This window comes from Coregonus clupeaformis, chromosome 20 (assembly GCF_020615455.1).
Source record: "Coregonus clupeaformis isolate EN_2021a chromosome 20, ASM2061545v1, whole genome shotgun sequence".
In the NCBI taxonomy this organism is placed as follows: domain Eukaryota; kingdom Metazoa; phylum Chordata; class Actinopteri; order Salmoniformes; family Salmonidae; genus Coregonus; species Coregonus clupeaformis.
This window is the reverse complement of record NC_059211.1, coordinates 14,902,987-14,919,018: the sequence shown is the minus strand read 5'-3', so window position 1 is coordinate 14,919,018 and position 16,032 is coordinate 14,902,987. Positions and strand designations below refer to the sequence as shown.

Here is a 16,032-nt window from a genome sequence, read left to right as displayed (position 1 = left end):
TCGATGCACGGGCGGGGGAGGCAGAAGGACGGATACACCCTGCAGCCAGGGAGTCCTCAATGTACGTCTCCATAGCCTTGGTCTCCGGACCCGACAGTGAATACAGCCTTCCCCGGGGTGGTGTAGTGCCCGGGAGAAGGTCGATCCCGCAGTCATAGGGTCGATGCGGAGGAAGCGAAGTGGCCTGGGCCTTGCTGAAAACCTCCCGGAGGTCCTGGTACTCCGCGGGAACGGCAGAGAGGTCCGAGGCTTCTTCCGAGCCCACAGGAAGACGTCCCGGGGCAGGCTGGGCCGACTTCAGGCAATGGGCATGGCAGAACGGGCTACAGCCCATGATAGCACCAGCAGTCCAGTTGATAAGGGGATTGTGTCGCTGGAGCCAAGAAAACCCCAATACCACAGGAACCTGAGGAGACTTGATGAGCATGAACTGCATTGACTCACTCTGTGGTTCCCTGACACTCGCAGGTTGATAGGAGTGGTATTGTGGGTGACTCTGCCTAAAGAGCACCCATCCAGCGCTCTAACGTCCACGGGAACGGAGAGGGGCTGAGTGGGGATGCCCAGCTCTGACACCAGGGTTGCGTCCATGAAACTCTCATCAGCCCCAGAGTCAATGAGAACCCGGAGAGATTTCGTTGCTGCCCATCGATCCAGAGTCGAGATCCGTAGGCAGCTACCGGGCTGCGAGCTCGTCTTTAACCTCCTCTGATAATCCATGAAGGAACGTGTCGAACAGGGATTCCGGGTTCCAGGCACTCTCGGCAGCCAACGTGTGGAAATCAACCGCATAGTCCGCCACACTGCGGGAGTGTGGTGAAATCAGGGTGTGACATAGGCTAGTAAGAACATCAAGAGAAAAGCCTGATCACAATCTGTTGAACATAAAAACATAATGTGATCTCTATGGCTTTTCTCTGTGTAAAATGTGTGTGATTGCCTGGTATAACCTGGGTACAGGTATGACTTCCTGCTCCTGTTATGTCTTAGTCAGCTCTTATAAAGGCTTTATGAATGCATACATAAAGGATACAGTAAAGTGTTACAAGTACATGTCTGGTTTGACCTCCTGTTTCCTGTGCAGTGTCGGACCCCAGCGCCAAGTCTGATGACGTGGCCTATGACATCATCACAGAGAAGGAAGCGAACGGGATCTATGACAGCGACTCGCTGTCCCAAACCACAGGGGGTTCACTGGAGGGGGAGCAGGACACAAGGCCACTGGGGGCGCTAGTCATGTGAGTGCAACCAGACATGGACAGATACCTAGCCAAATAAACACACGTGTACACACATGCATGCATGTATACACAAATGTGGGTACACACACGCACAGACACACACACACACACACACACACACACACACACACACACACAGCATTCCAAGTGCACAGTCATGACAAACTCTCAAAGAGTCATGACAAGCTCTCTCTCAAAGTCATGAAAAACTCTCTCAAATCACTTTTTTGGTTACTACATGATTCCATATGTGTTATGTCATAGCTTTGATGTCTTCACTATTATTCTACAATGTAGAAAATAGTAAAAATAAAGAAAAATCCTTGAATGAGTAGGTGTGTCCAAACTTTTTACTGGTACTGTATATACAGTTGATGTCGGAAGTTTACATACACCTTAGCCAAATACATTTAAACTCAGTTTTTCACAATTCCTGACATTTAATCCTAGTAAGAATTCCCTGTCTTAGGTCAGTTAGGATCACCACTTTATTTTAAGAATGTGAAATGTCAGAATAATAGTAGAGAGTATTATTTATTTCAGCTTTTATTTCTTTCATCACATTCCTAGTGGGTCAGAAGTTTATATACACTCAATTAGTATTTGGTAGCATTGCCTTTAAATTGTTTAACATGGGACAAACATTTCGGGTAGCCTTCCACAAGCTTCCCACAATAAGTTGGGTGAATTTTGGCCCATTCCTCCTGACAGAGATGGTGTAACTGTCAGGTTTGTAGGCCTCCTTGCTCGCACACGCTTTTTCCGTTCTGCCCACAAATGTTCTATAGGATTGAGGTCAGGGCTTTGTGATGGCCACTCCAATACCTTGACTTTGTTGTCCTTAAGCCATTTTGCCACAACTTTGGAAGTATGCTTGGGGTCATTGTCCATTTGGAAGACCCATTTGCGACCAAGCTTTAACTTGACTGATGTCTTGAGATGTTGCTTCAATGTATTTATTTTTTATTTAACCTTTATTTTACTAGGCAAGTCAGTTAAGAACAAATTATTATTTACAATGACGGCCTACACCGGCCAAACCCGGACGACACTGGGCCAATTGTGCACCGCCCTATGGGACAGCCTGGAATCGAACCAGGGGGTCTGTAGTGACGCCTCAAGCACTGAGATGCAGTGCCCTTCAATATATCCACATAATATTCCTTCCTCATGATGCCATCTATTTTGTGAAGTGCACCAGTCCGTCCTGCAGCAAAACACTCCCACAGCATGATGCTGCCACCCCCATGCTTCACGGTTGGGATGGTGTTCTTCGGCTTGCAAGCGACCCCCTTTTTCCCTTTATTTTTTTGAGCAGTGTATTATACATATAATCATTATACATATGAACATACATATACAGTGGGGAGAACAAGTATTTGATACACTGCTGATTTTGCAGGTTTTCCTACTTACAAAGCATGTAGAGGTCTGTAATTTTTATCATAGGTACACTTCAACTGCGAGAGACGGAATCTAAAACAAAAACCCAGAAAATCACATTGTATGATTTTTAAATAATTCATTTGCACTTTATTGCATGACATAAGTATTTGATCACCTACCAACCAGTAAGAATTCCGGCTCTCACAGACCTGTTAGTTTTTCTTTAAGAAGCCCTCCTGTTCTCCACTCATTACCTGTATTAACTGCACCTGTTTGACCTCGTTACCTGTATAAAAGACACCTGTCCACACACTCAACCAAACAGACTCCAACCTCTCCACAATGGCCAAGACCAGAGAGCTGTGTAAGGACATCAGGGATAAAATTGTAGACCTGCACAAGGCTGGGATGGGCTACAGGACAATAGGCAAGCAGCTTGGTGAGAAGGCAACAACTGTTGGCGCAATTATTAGAAAATGGAAGAAGTTCAAGATGACGGTCAATCACCCTCGGTCTGGGGCTCCATGCAAGATCTCACCTCGTGGGGCATCAATGATCATGAGGAAGGTGAGGGATCAGCCCAGAACTACACGGCAGGACCTGGTCAATGACCTGAAGAGAGCTGGGACCACAGTCTCAAAGAAAATCATTAGTAACACACTACGCCGTCATGGATTAAAATCCTGCAGCGCACGCAAGGTCCCCCGACATGCCCGTCTGAAGTTTGCCAATGACCATCTGGATGATCCAGAGGAGGAATGGGAGAAGGTCATGTGGTCTGATGAGACAAAAATAGAGCTTTTTGGTCTAAACTCCACTCGCCGTGTTTGGAGGAAGAAGAAGGATGAGTACAACCCCAAGAACACCATCCCAACCGTGAAGCATGGAGGTGGAAACATCATTCTACGGGGATGCTTTTCTGCAAAGGGAACAGGACGACTGCACCGTATTGAGGGGAGGATGGATGGGGCCATGTATCGCGAGATCTTGGCCAACAACCTCCTTCCCTCAGTAAGAGCATTGAAGATGGGTCGTGGCTGGGTCTTCCAGCATGACAACGACCCGAAACACACAGCCAGGGCAACTAAGGAGTGGCTCCGTAAGAAGCATCTCAAGGTCCTGGAGTGGCCTAGCCAGTCTCCAGACCTGAACCCAATAGAAAATCTTTGGAGGGGAGCTGAAAGTCCGTATTGCCCAGCGACAGCCCCGAAACCTGGAAGGATCTGGAGAAGGTCTGTATGGAGGAGTGGGCCAAAATCCCTGCTGCAGTGTGTGCAAACCTGGTCAAGACCTACAGGAAACATATGATCTCTGTAATTGCAAACAAAGGTTTCTGTACCAAATATTAAGTTCTGCTTTTCTGATGTATCAAATACTTATGTCATGCAATAAAATGCAAATTAATTACATAAAAATCATACAATGTGATTTTCTGGATTTTTGTTTTAGATTCCGTCTCTCACAGTTGAAGTGTACCTATGATAAAATTACAGACCTCTACATGCTTTGTAAGTAGGAAAACCTGCAAAATCGGCAGTGTATCAAATACTTGTTCTCCCCACTGTATATACATACAGTGTTGGAAAAAAGTATTAGATCGCCTGCTGATTTTGTATGTTTTCCCACTGACAAAGAAATGATCAGTCTATAATTTTAATGGTAGGTTTATTTGAACAGTGAGAGACAGAATAACAACAAAAACCTCCTTCCCTCAGCCAGGGCATTGAAAATGGGTCGTGGATGGGTATTCCAGCATGACAATGACCCAAAACACACGGCCAAGGCAACAAAGGAGTGGCCCAAGAAGAAGCACATTAAGGTCCTGGAGTCTCCAGACCTTAATCCCATAGAAAATCTGTGGAGGGAGCTGAAGGTTCGAGTTGCCAAACGTCAGCCTCGAAACCTTAATGACTTGGAGAAGATCTGCAAAGAGGAGTGACAAAATCCCTCCTGAGATGTGTGCAAACCTGGTGGCCAACTACAAGAAACGTCTGACCTCTGTGATTGCCAACAAGGGTTTTGCCACCAAGTACTAAGTCATGTTTTGCAGAGGGGTCAAATACTTATTTCCCTCATTAAAATGCAAATCAATTTATAACATTTTTGACATGCGTTTTTCTGGATTTTTTTGTTGTTATTCTGTCTCTCACTGTTCAAATAAACCTACCATTAAAATTATAGACTGATCATGTCTTTGTCAGTGGGCAAACGTACAAAATCAGCAGGGGATCAAATACTTTTTTCCCTCACTGTATACTAAGTTGACTGTGCCTTTAAACAGCTTGGAAAATTCCAGAAAATGATGTCATGGCTTTAGACGCTTCTGATAGGCTAATTGACATAATTTCAGTCAATTGGAGGTGTACCTGTGGATGTATTTCAAGGCCTATCTTCAAACTCAGTGCCTCTTTGCTTGACATCATGGGACAATCAAAAGAAATCAGCCAAGACCTCAGAATTTTTTTTGTAGACCTCCACAAGTCTGGTTCATCCTTGGGAGCAAATTCCAAATGCCTGTAGGTACCACGTTCATCTGTACAAACAATAGTATGCCAGTATAAACACCATGGGACCACGCAGCCGTCATACTGCTCAGGAAGGAGACACGTTCTGTCTCCTAGAGATGAACGTACTTTGGTGCGAAAAGTGCAAATCAATCCCAGAACAACAGCAAAGGACCTTGTGAAGATGCTGGAGGAAACAGGTACAAAAGTATCTATATCCACAGTAAAATGAGTCCTATATCGACATAACCTGAAAGGCCGCTCAGCAAGGAAGAAGCCACTGCTCTAAAACCGCCATAAAAAAGCCAGACTACGGTTTGTAACTGCACATGGGGACAAAGATCATACTTTTTGGAGAAATGTCCTCTGGTCTGATGAAACAAAAATAGAACTGTTTGGCCATAATGACCATCGTTATGTTTGGAGGAAAAGGGGAGGCTTGCAAGCCGAAGAACACCATCCGAACCGTGAAGCACGGGGGTAGCAGCATCATGCTGTGGGGGTGCTTTGCTGCAGGAGGGACTGGTGCACTTCACAAAATAGATGGCATCATGAGGAAGGAAAATTATGTGGATATATTGAAGAAACATCTCAAGACATCAGTCAGGAAGTTAAAGCTTGGTCGCAAATGGGTCTTCCAATTGGACAATGACCCCAAGCATACTTCCAAAGTTGTGGCAAAATGGCTTAAGGACAACAAATTCAAGGTATTGGAGTGGCCATCACTAAGACCTCAATCCTATAGAAAATGTGTGGGCAGAATTGAAAAAGCGTGTGCGAGCAAGGAGGCCTACAAACCTGACTCAGTTACACCAGCTCTGTCAGGAGGAATGGGCCAAAATTCACCCAACTTATTGTGGGAAGCTTGTGGAAGGCTACCCGAAACGTTTGACCCAAGTTACACAATTTAAAGGCAATGCTACCAATTACTAATTGAGTGTATGTAAACTTCTGACCCACTGTGAATGTGATGAAAGAAATATAAGCTTAAATAAATCATTCTCTCTATTAATATTCTGACATTTCACATTCTTAAAATAAAGTGGTGATCCTAACTGACCTAAGACAGGGAATTTTTACTAGGATTAAATGTCAGAAATTGTGAAAAACTGAGTTTAAATGTATTTGGCTAAGGTGTATGTAAACTTCTGACTTCAACTGTATATATATATATACAGTACCAGTCAAATGCTTGGACCTTACTCACATAAGTATTTAGACCCTTTAGTATGAGACTCGAAATTGAGCTCAGGTGTATCCTGTTCCATTGATCGTCCTTGAGATGTTTCTACAACAAAATTTCAATTGATTGGACATGATTTGGCAAGGCATACACCTGTCTATATAAAGGTCCCACAGTTGACAGTGTATGTCAGAGCGAAAACCTAGCCATGAGGTTGAAGGAATTGTCCGTAGAGCTCAGCGACAGGATTGTGTCAAGGCACAGATCTGTGGAAGGGTACCAAAATATTTCTGCAGCATTGAAGGTCCCCAAGAACACAGTAGCCTCCATCATTCTTAAATGGAAGAAGTTTGGAACCACCAAGACTCTTCCTAGAGCTGGCCGCCCTGCCAAACTGAGCAATCAGGGGAGAAGGGGCTTGGTCAGGGAGGTGACCAAGAACCCGATGGTCACTCTGACAGAGCTCTAGAGTTCCTCTGTGGAGATGGGCGAACCTTCCAGAAGGACAACCATCTCTGCAGCACTCCACCAATCAGACCATTATGGTAGAGTGGCCAGACGGAAGCCACTCCTCAGTAAAAGGCACATGACAGCCTGCTTGGAGGTTGCCAAAAGGCACCTAAAGACTCACAGACCGTGAGAAACAAGATTCTCTGGTCTGATGAAACCAAGATTGAACTCTTTGACCTGAATGCCAAGCGTCATGTCTTGAGGAAACCTGGCACCATCCCTACGGTGAAGCATGGTGGTGGCAGCATCATGCTGTGGGGATGTTTTTCAGCAGCAAGGACTGGGAGACTAGTCAGGATCGAGGCAAAGGTGAACGGAGCAAAGTACAGAGAGATCCTTGATGAAAACCTGCCCCAGAGTGCTCAGGACCTCAGACTGGGGTGAAGGTTCACCTTCCAACAGGACAACAACCCTAAGGACACAGCCAAGACAACGCAGGAGTGGCTTCCGGACAAGTCTCTGAATGTCCTTGAGTGGCCCAGCCAGAGCCCGGACTTGAACCCGATCTAACATCTCTGGAGAGACCTGAAAATAGCTGTGCAGCAACTCTCCCCATCCAACCTGGCAGAGCTTGAGAGGATCTGCAGAGAAGAATGGGAGAAACTCCCCAAATGCAGGTGTGCCAAGCATGTAGCGTCATACCCAAGAAGACTTGAAGCTGTAATTTTTGCAAAAGGTGTATCAACAAAGTACTGAGTAAAGGGTTTGAATACTTATGTAAATGCGATATTTCAATTGTTTCTTTTTAATACATTTGCAAAAATGTCTAACAACTAGTTATATCTGATCATCATGCAAATTGTCTAAAACCAATCATCCAAATCGTACCACAAAAATAAACAAAAATCTGTAATCAATTCAGTTCTGATTTAAATGAGTTTCTAATCCACGAGTCAGACAAACTGATTAGCTGGACGGTAATAGACCTAGCTTCCTTTAGCTAGTGAATTACTCAATAATGATAGCCTTGCTGACATTGTTTCCATTCAGTCTAATGATGGTGTTCTCTTGCATTTTCCACCGTCAATGAACTGTATAATTTTTAAATGAAAAATTATACAGTTCTGAAGTACCTATGGCAACAGGAGCCCCTGTTTTGAGGGCCTGAATTTACCACAACTCTCTTCCGATGATGCAGTCTTTAGATGCACCTATAACGCTCAATGAACTACATAATACATTGAAAGACATGAACCGAGGTAAATCCTCTGGATGGGATGTCATCCCACCGGAATTCTATTTAACCTTTTGGTCTGAGCTTGGCCTGATATTATTAGAAATGTTATAAACATCTATTTAAATTGACTTTTTCAATAGAGATGTTAATATGGCAATTATCTCTCTGTTACATAAAAAAGGTAAAGATCCAACTCTGTGCAAGTAATAGGCTTCTCACCCTCATCAATAGTGACATGAAATTGTACGCCAAGGTTCTAGCCAAACACCTTGAAACGACACTAAACAAAAATATAATCTCAACATGCAACAATTTCAAAGATTTTACTGAGATAGGGTTCATAACGAAATCAGTCAATTTAAATAAATAATTTAGGCCCTAATCTTTGGATTTCACATGACTGGGAATACAGATATGATAAAGATACCTTTAAAAAAAAGGTAGGAGCGTAGATCAGAAAACCAGTCAGTGTCTGGTGTGACCACCATTTGCTTCATTTAGCACGACACATCTCCTTCGCGTAGAGTTGATCAGGCTGTTGATTGTGGCCTCTGGAATGTTGTCCCACTCCTCTTCAATGGCTGTGCGAAGTTGCTGCATATTGGCGGGAACTGGAACACGCTGTCGTACACGTCGATCCAGAGCATGCTCAATGGGTGACATTTCTGGTGAGTATGCAGGCCATGGAAGAACTGGGACATTTTCAGCTTCCAGGAATTGTGTACAGATCCTTGCGTCATGGGGCCGTGCATTATCATGCTGAAACATGAGGTGATGGCGGCGGGTGTATAGCACGACAATGGGCCTCAGGATCTCGTCACGTTATCTCTGTGCATTCAAATTACCATTCGATAAAATGTAATTGTGTTCTTTGTCCATAGCTTATGCCTGTCCATACCATAACCCCAACTCCACCATGGAGCACTCTGTTCGTTGACATCAGCACACCACTCGCCCACGCAACGTCATACACGCTGTCTGCCCACTACAGTTAAAACTGGGGTTCATCCGTGAAGTGCACACTTCCACATCGTGCCAGTGGCAATCAAAGTTGAGCATTTGCCCACTGAAGTTGGTTATGACGCCGAACTGCAGTCAGGTCAAGACCCTGGTGAGGACGCAGATGATGAACATTCAATTCTCTGGCAACAATTCTGGTGGACATTATTGCAGTCAGCATGCCAATTGCACGCTCCCTCAAAACATGAGACATCTGTTGCTTTATGTTGTGTGACAAAACTGCACATTTTATTGTCCCCAGCACAAGGTGCACCTGTGTAATGATCGTGCTGTTTAATCAGCTTCTTTGTATGCTACACCTGTCAGGTGGATGGTTTATCTTGGCAAAGGAGAAATGCTCACTAACAGGGATGTAAACAAATGTGTGCACAACATTTGAGAGAAAAAAGCTTTCTGTGTGTATGGAACATTTCGGGGATCTTTTACTTCAGCTCATGAAACACGGGACCAACACTTTACATGTTGCATTAATATTTTTGTTAAGTGTATTTTGCCAAAACTAGTTCATCCTGATCAAGCAGGTTTTGTCAAACATAGATGCGGAGAAGGCCTTTGATCGCCTTGAATGGTCCTACCTCTGGTATACGATGGAACGTATGGGATTTGGCTAAATGTTTATGACTATGTTAAAAACACTGTATAGTAACCCTTCTGTGATGGTCTTGATGGGTAACCAGTGCTCCTCACAGTTTGCTATTAAACGGGGAACTCGTCAAGGCTGTCCAGCGTCCAGTCTCCTATTTGCCCTCACTGGAGCCTTTAGCTAAAAAAAAGATGTAAGGCAAATATCAGTAAAGGACACAGGCCATCAAATCTCATTATATGCAGATGTATTTTTAAGGTCTTGATATGTACCATAATCCCTGCCTAATGTACAAAGTATATTCAGATAATTCAGCAGTATATCAAGTTATATGATCAACCTCACTAGATCATCTTTGCTCCCACTTAACAAAGCAATGTCCAATCTCAATCTAGAATTGGAGATACCAACTCTGACACATTTTAAATATCTGGGCATTGACATTATTCCCTCTCTAGATACAATTGTGTAGAGGAACTACAAACAAGTCACTACTGCAATTACAGACCTAAAAAATATGTATAGTTTACCTGGTTCGTCGTTCTTTTTTTATTTGCAGTTACAAAACACTATACACACTTACAGAGTCCCATGGAGTCAACCACTCCCACTCCACCTACTTACCGAGTTGGTAATGTAGGTAGCAAGAACACAAGTGGAGGCTTCGTATCCAATCTATATTAAAACAAATACTAGAAGCCCTCCATAAACCAATGGGAATAATTATGGTATGTAACACAGGTCTTAAACACCAACAAAATACAAACTGGAAAAGAGTCTGAAATAATATCCCAATGTCCTCCCAAAATTTTTATCATCAATGAATACACTGTAAATGAATTATTCGATTTGACTCCGCGGAAACGCTGCCAATTTAACTCAGAGTGATGAAATTTGGCATACATGCTCAGGGATATGAGTCTAGCTAACCTATGGTTCAGTTTGGCTGCATGGTGGCGCTGTTGGACAGGAACAATCATTAATGCAAGCTTATTGGCTCATAGCGGTCATATTGGAGTATTGGAAAATAAGGTGTTTGAAGATGTGAATCTATATTTGCTATATACCAAATTTGGTACCGATCGGTCCAGAGATTCTGTAGAATAATACGTTTGAAAGTAGTCAATATCATAAAAAATTGTCCAAAATACATTGAAAGAGTATTGCATGATCTGTTTGATTTTGAGTTCTGATCATTTGCAAGCGTGGTAAGGAGTACAGAAGTAACTCATCCAAGGGCAATGTTTCCAATTTGCATTACTGCTTGCAGCTATATTTTATTTTGGATTTTGATTGGTGTTTTGTCCTGTATGCATGTTTTTACTTTCTACTGTCTTTCGATTCTTTGTCTATGTACTTTTTGAATATTATTGCCTGTCTGTGATCTGAACCCCTCACACACAAAAAAACACAAAAAAGTTGGTCACAAAGAAAAGTTCAGTGTGACCTTCACACACTCTGCTGCCTTCCATTTGTGGACAGCCGCTGCTGAAATGATTGTGAATGGAAGTCATGAGCAGACCAAGGATAAACCCCGGAGTTAACAGTGGGAAAGAAAATGCATCCAGAGGTGTGATTTAAGACGTCCAGGTTGTCAAACTTTTTTTTTTAGCTTTGGGGAGGTTTGTGTGTTTTTTTTTTCAATTGGGCACAGGGGAGGGTAGTGCGTTTTTACCCGGGAAAGTGTTTAGACCCCTTGACTTTTTCACATTTTGTTACATTACAGCTTTATTCTAAAATTGATTAAATAGTTCCCCCCCCCTCATCAATCTACACACAATACACAAAGAAAAAACAGGTTTTTAGACATTTTATCTAATTTATTAAAAATAAACAAATGGAAATATTCCATTTACATAAGTATTCAGACCATTTACTTAGTACTTTGTTGAAGCACCTTTGGCAGCGATTACATCATTGAGTCTTCTTCGGTATGACGCTACAAGCTTGACACACCTGTATTTGGGGAGTTTTTCCCATTCCTCTCTGCAGATCCTCTCAAGCTCTGTCAGGTTGGATGTGGAGCGTTGCTGCACAGCTATTTTCAGGTCTCTCCAGGGATGTTCGATCAGGGTTCAAGTCCAGGCTCTGGCTGGGCCACTCAAGGACATTCAGAGACTTGTCCCGAAGCCACTCCTGCGTTGTCTTGGCTGTGTGCTTAGGGTTGGCTGTGTGCTTAGGGTTGTCCCGAAGCCACTCCTGCTCTGGAGCAGGTTTTCATCAAGGATCTCTCTATGCTTTGCTCCGTTCATCTTTCCCTCGATCCTGGCTATTCTCCCAGTCCCTGCCACTGAAAAACATCCCCACAGCATGATGTTGCCACCACCATGCTTCACCGTAGGGATGGTGCCAGGTTTCCTCCAGACGTGACGCTTGGCATTCAGGCCAAAGAGTTCAATCTTGTTTCTCATGGTCTGATAGTCTTTAGGTGCCTTTTGGCAAACTCCAAGCGGGCTGTCATGTGCCTTTTACTGAGGAGTGGCTTCCGTCTGGCCACTCTACCATAAAGGCCTGATTGGTGGAGTGCTGCAGAGATGGTTGTCCTTCTGGAAGGTTCTCCTATCTCCATAGAGGAACTCTAGACCTCTGTCAGAGTGACCATCAGGTTCTTGGTCACCTCCCTGACCAAGGTCCTTCTCCCCCAATTGCTCAGTTTGGCCGGGCGGCCAGCTCTAGGAAGAGTCTTGGTGGTTCCAAACTTCTTCCATTTAAGAATGATGGAGGCCACTGTGTCCTTGGGGACCTTCAATGCTGCAGATGTTTTGGTACTTCCCAGATCTGTGCCTCGACACAATCCTGTCTCTGAGCTCTACGGACAATTCCTTCGACCTCATGGCTTGGTTTTTGCTCTGACATGCACTGTCAACTGTGGGACCTTATATAGACAGGTGTGTGCCTTTCCAAATCATGTCCAATCAATAGAATTTACCACAGGTGGACTCCAATCAAGTTGTAGAAACATCTCAAGGATGATCAATTGAAACAGGCTCAATTTCGAGTCTCATAGCAAAGGGTCTGAATACTTATGTAAATAAGGTATTTCTGTTTTCGCTTTGTCATTATGGGGTATTGTGTGTAGATTGCTGAGTAAAAAAAATAAAAAATCATTTTAGAATAAGGCTGTAACGTAACAAAATGTGGAAAAAGTCAAGGGTTCTGAATACATTCCCAAGGCACTGTAATTTCTTCCATCCTAGCCAAATGTCCTAATCTGCTTGCATGCGTCTCACCTATATCAAAGTGTTTTGGTACATCCTTTATGCACTACGCTTTTCCGCGCGCTAACTATACAACACAGATCAACATAGTCTACCAGTCTGTCTATCCTGCCCTCTATTCACCGTTCATAGTGACAATAGTGGTATGTGGATCATTTGTCCAGATCTGCAATATGCTAACTAGCAATCATACCACACGTAAAATAATTCAAAGCTGGTAATGATGGGTGATTTGAAGGAGTCAGGCGCAGGAGGGTAAATCACAGAATACAGAGTTTATTCCGTAAAACAGAGTTACGCAGGATAGCGTCAAACATTCCAGTGCGCAAAACAGGCACACTGGAGCAAATACAGGCACACAGGGAAAATATACCCCGGCAATTCAAAATACACGTAGCTCAACCGAGCTACTCTCTCCTCACATAGAACCATCACCCACAAGGACAAGGGGGCAGAGGGAACACTTATAGAAGTACTAATGAGGGGATATGAACCAGGTGTGTGTAAATGACAAGACAAAACAAATGGAATGATAATATGAGGTGCGGCAGTGGCTAGAAGGCCGGTGACGACGAATGCCGAAGCATGCCTGAACAAGGAGAGGAGGCAGCTTCAGAGGAAGTCGTGACAGTACCCCCCCCACCCCCTTGACGCGCAGCTCCAGCAGTGCGCCGACACCGGCCTCGGGGACGGCCGGGAGGACGCGGAGCAGGGCGAGCCAGATGGCGACGGTGGAAATCCCGCAGCAGGGAAGAATCGAGGATATCCCTCACCGGGACCCAGCACCGTTCTTCCGGACCATACCCCTCCCACTCCACGAGGTACTGAAGGCCCCACACCCGGCGCCTCAAATCCAGGATGGAATGGACGGAGTATGCCGGGGCCCCCTCGATGTCCAGAGGAGGCGGAGGGACCTCCCGCACCTCAGACTCCTGGAGCGGACCAGTCACCACCGGCCTGAGGAGAGACACATGAAATGAGGGGTTAATACGATAATCATGGAGAAGTAATAACCTATAAGTAACCTCGTTGATCCTCCTCAGGACTTTGAACGGCCCCACAAACCGCGGGCCCAGCTTCCGGCAGGGCAGGTGGAGGGGCATATTCCGGGTCGAGAGCCAGACCCGATCACCCGGGGCCTCACTGCGGTGGCGGTCAACGTTGGCCTTCTGACGACTCACGGTGTGTTGGAGGTGGACGTGAGCAGCGTTCCACGTCTCCTCCGCGCGCCGAAACCAGTCATCCACCGCAGGAGCCTCGGTCTGGCTCTGGTGCCACGGTGCCAGAACTGGTTGATAACCTAAAACACATTGGAATGGCATTAGGTTAGTGCAGGAGTGACGGAGAGAGTTCTGGGCATATTCGGTCTATAGCAAGAACACCGACCACTCCCCAGGCCGGTCCTGGCAGTAGGACCGCAGGAACCTACGCACATGCTGATTTACCTGTTCTACCTGCCCATTACTCTCGGGGTGGAAATCAGGGGTCAGGCTGACTGAGACCCCCAAACGTACCATGAACGCCTTCCAGACCTTGGATGTGAACTGGGGACCCCGGTCAGACACTATGTCCTCTGGTACCCCGTAGTGCCGGAAGACGCGTGTAAACAGGGCCTCCGCAGTCTGCAGGGCCGTGGGGAGACCGGGCAGAGGAAGGAGGCGGCAGGCCTTGGAAAAGCGGTCCACAACGACCAGGATGGTGGTGTTACCTTGGGAGAGGGGCAGATCAGTCAGGAAATCAATACTTAGGTGAGACCATGGCCGTTGTGGAACTGGTAAAGGCTGTAACTTACCCACTGGGAGGTGCCTAGGTGCCTTACTCTGGGCGCACACCGAGCAGGAGGAGACATATACCCTCACGTCCTTAGCCAAGGTAGGCCACCAGTACTTTCCGGTCAGGCAGCGCACTGTACGACCGATACCTGGGTGCCCAGTAGATCAGACGGTCACGGACAAGAGAAGGCACGTACTGCAGTCCAGCTGGAGACTGAGGTGGAGATGGCTGTAATGCCTGCTCTATATCCGCGTCCATCGCCCATACTACCGGCGGCATTATGCAGGAGGCCGGGAGTATGAGGGTGTTGTCTCTGGGCCTCTCCTCTGTGTTGTACAGCCGTGACAGTGCATCTGCCTTCACGTTCTTCGTACCCGGGATGTAAGATCGAGTGAAATCAAACCGGGTGAAGAATAGGCCCCATCTGGCCTGGCGAGGGATCAGCCTCCTCGCTGCCTGGATGTACTCCAGGTTATGGTGGTCCGTCCAGACGAGGAAAGGGTGTTTTGCCCCTTTGAGCCAATGCCTCCACACGGTCAGGGCTCAGACAACAGCTAACAGCTCCCGATCACCAACGTCGTAGTTCTGCTCCGCCGGGCTGAGCTTCAGGCACAGGGGCGGCGCTTGGGTGGCGTGCCCGGGCATTGAGATAGGACAGCGCCTATCCCTACCTCGGACGCATCCACCTCCACTACGAACGGTAGTGATGGGTCGGGGTGGGCCAGTACCGGGGCTGAGGTGAATAGACCCCTCAGGTTACTGAAGGCCCTGCAGCCTCAGCAGACCAGCGGAACCGGGACGGTCCACCCTTCAACTGAGATGTAATGGGAGCTGCGACCTTGCCAAAGCCCCGGATAAACCTCCGATAGTAGTTGGCAAAGCCAATAAAGCGCTGCACCTCCTTAACCACGGTTGGAGTCGGCCAATTACGCACGGCTGAAATGCGATCTCCCTCCATCTCCACACCTGAGGTGGTAATGCGGTACCCGAGGAAGTAGACGGACTGCTGGAAAAACAGACACTTTTTTGCCTTGGCATAAATGTCATTTTCCAACAGTCGGGCCAGCACTTTGCGAACCAGGGACACATGCTTGGCACGCGTAGTGGAATACACCAGAATGTCATCGATGTAGACCACTACACCGCGAACAAGCATGTCCTGAATCACCTCGTTCACAATGGACTGGAAGACCATTCATCAAACCGTAGGGCATCACCAGGTATTCATAATGTCCCGTGGTTGTTCTGAATGCTGTCTTCCACTCATCCCCTTCTCGGACACGCACCAGGTTGTACACACTCTAATTTGGTGAAGAAGCGTGCCCCATGCATTGACTTGATCACCGAAGGAATGAGGGGGAGAGGATAACTAAATCTTATCGTCTCCTTGTTCAGTGATCGATAATCAATGCAAGGGCGCAGACCGCCGTCTTTCTT

General features: G+C 45.9%; 1 protein-coding gene across 3 annotated transcripts in view; it reads left to right on the top strand.

Annotated features, from left to right (window-relative positions):
* LOC121533726 (FYVE and coiled-coil domain-containing protein 1-like) overlaps positions 1–16,032 on the top strand; it is a 71,684-nt gene that overhangs the window by 36,460 nt on the left and 19,192 nt on the right. For all 3 annotated transcript variants that reach the window (XM_041839908.1, XM_041839910.1, XM_041839909.1), the window contains exon 14: positions 1,085–1,238. In XM_041839908.1, coding sequence (XP_041695842.1) covers positions 1,085–1,238 — 154 coding nt within the window. The remainder of the gene's footprint in view (positions 1–1,084; positions 1,239–16,032) is intronic.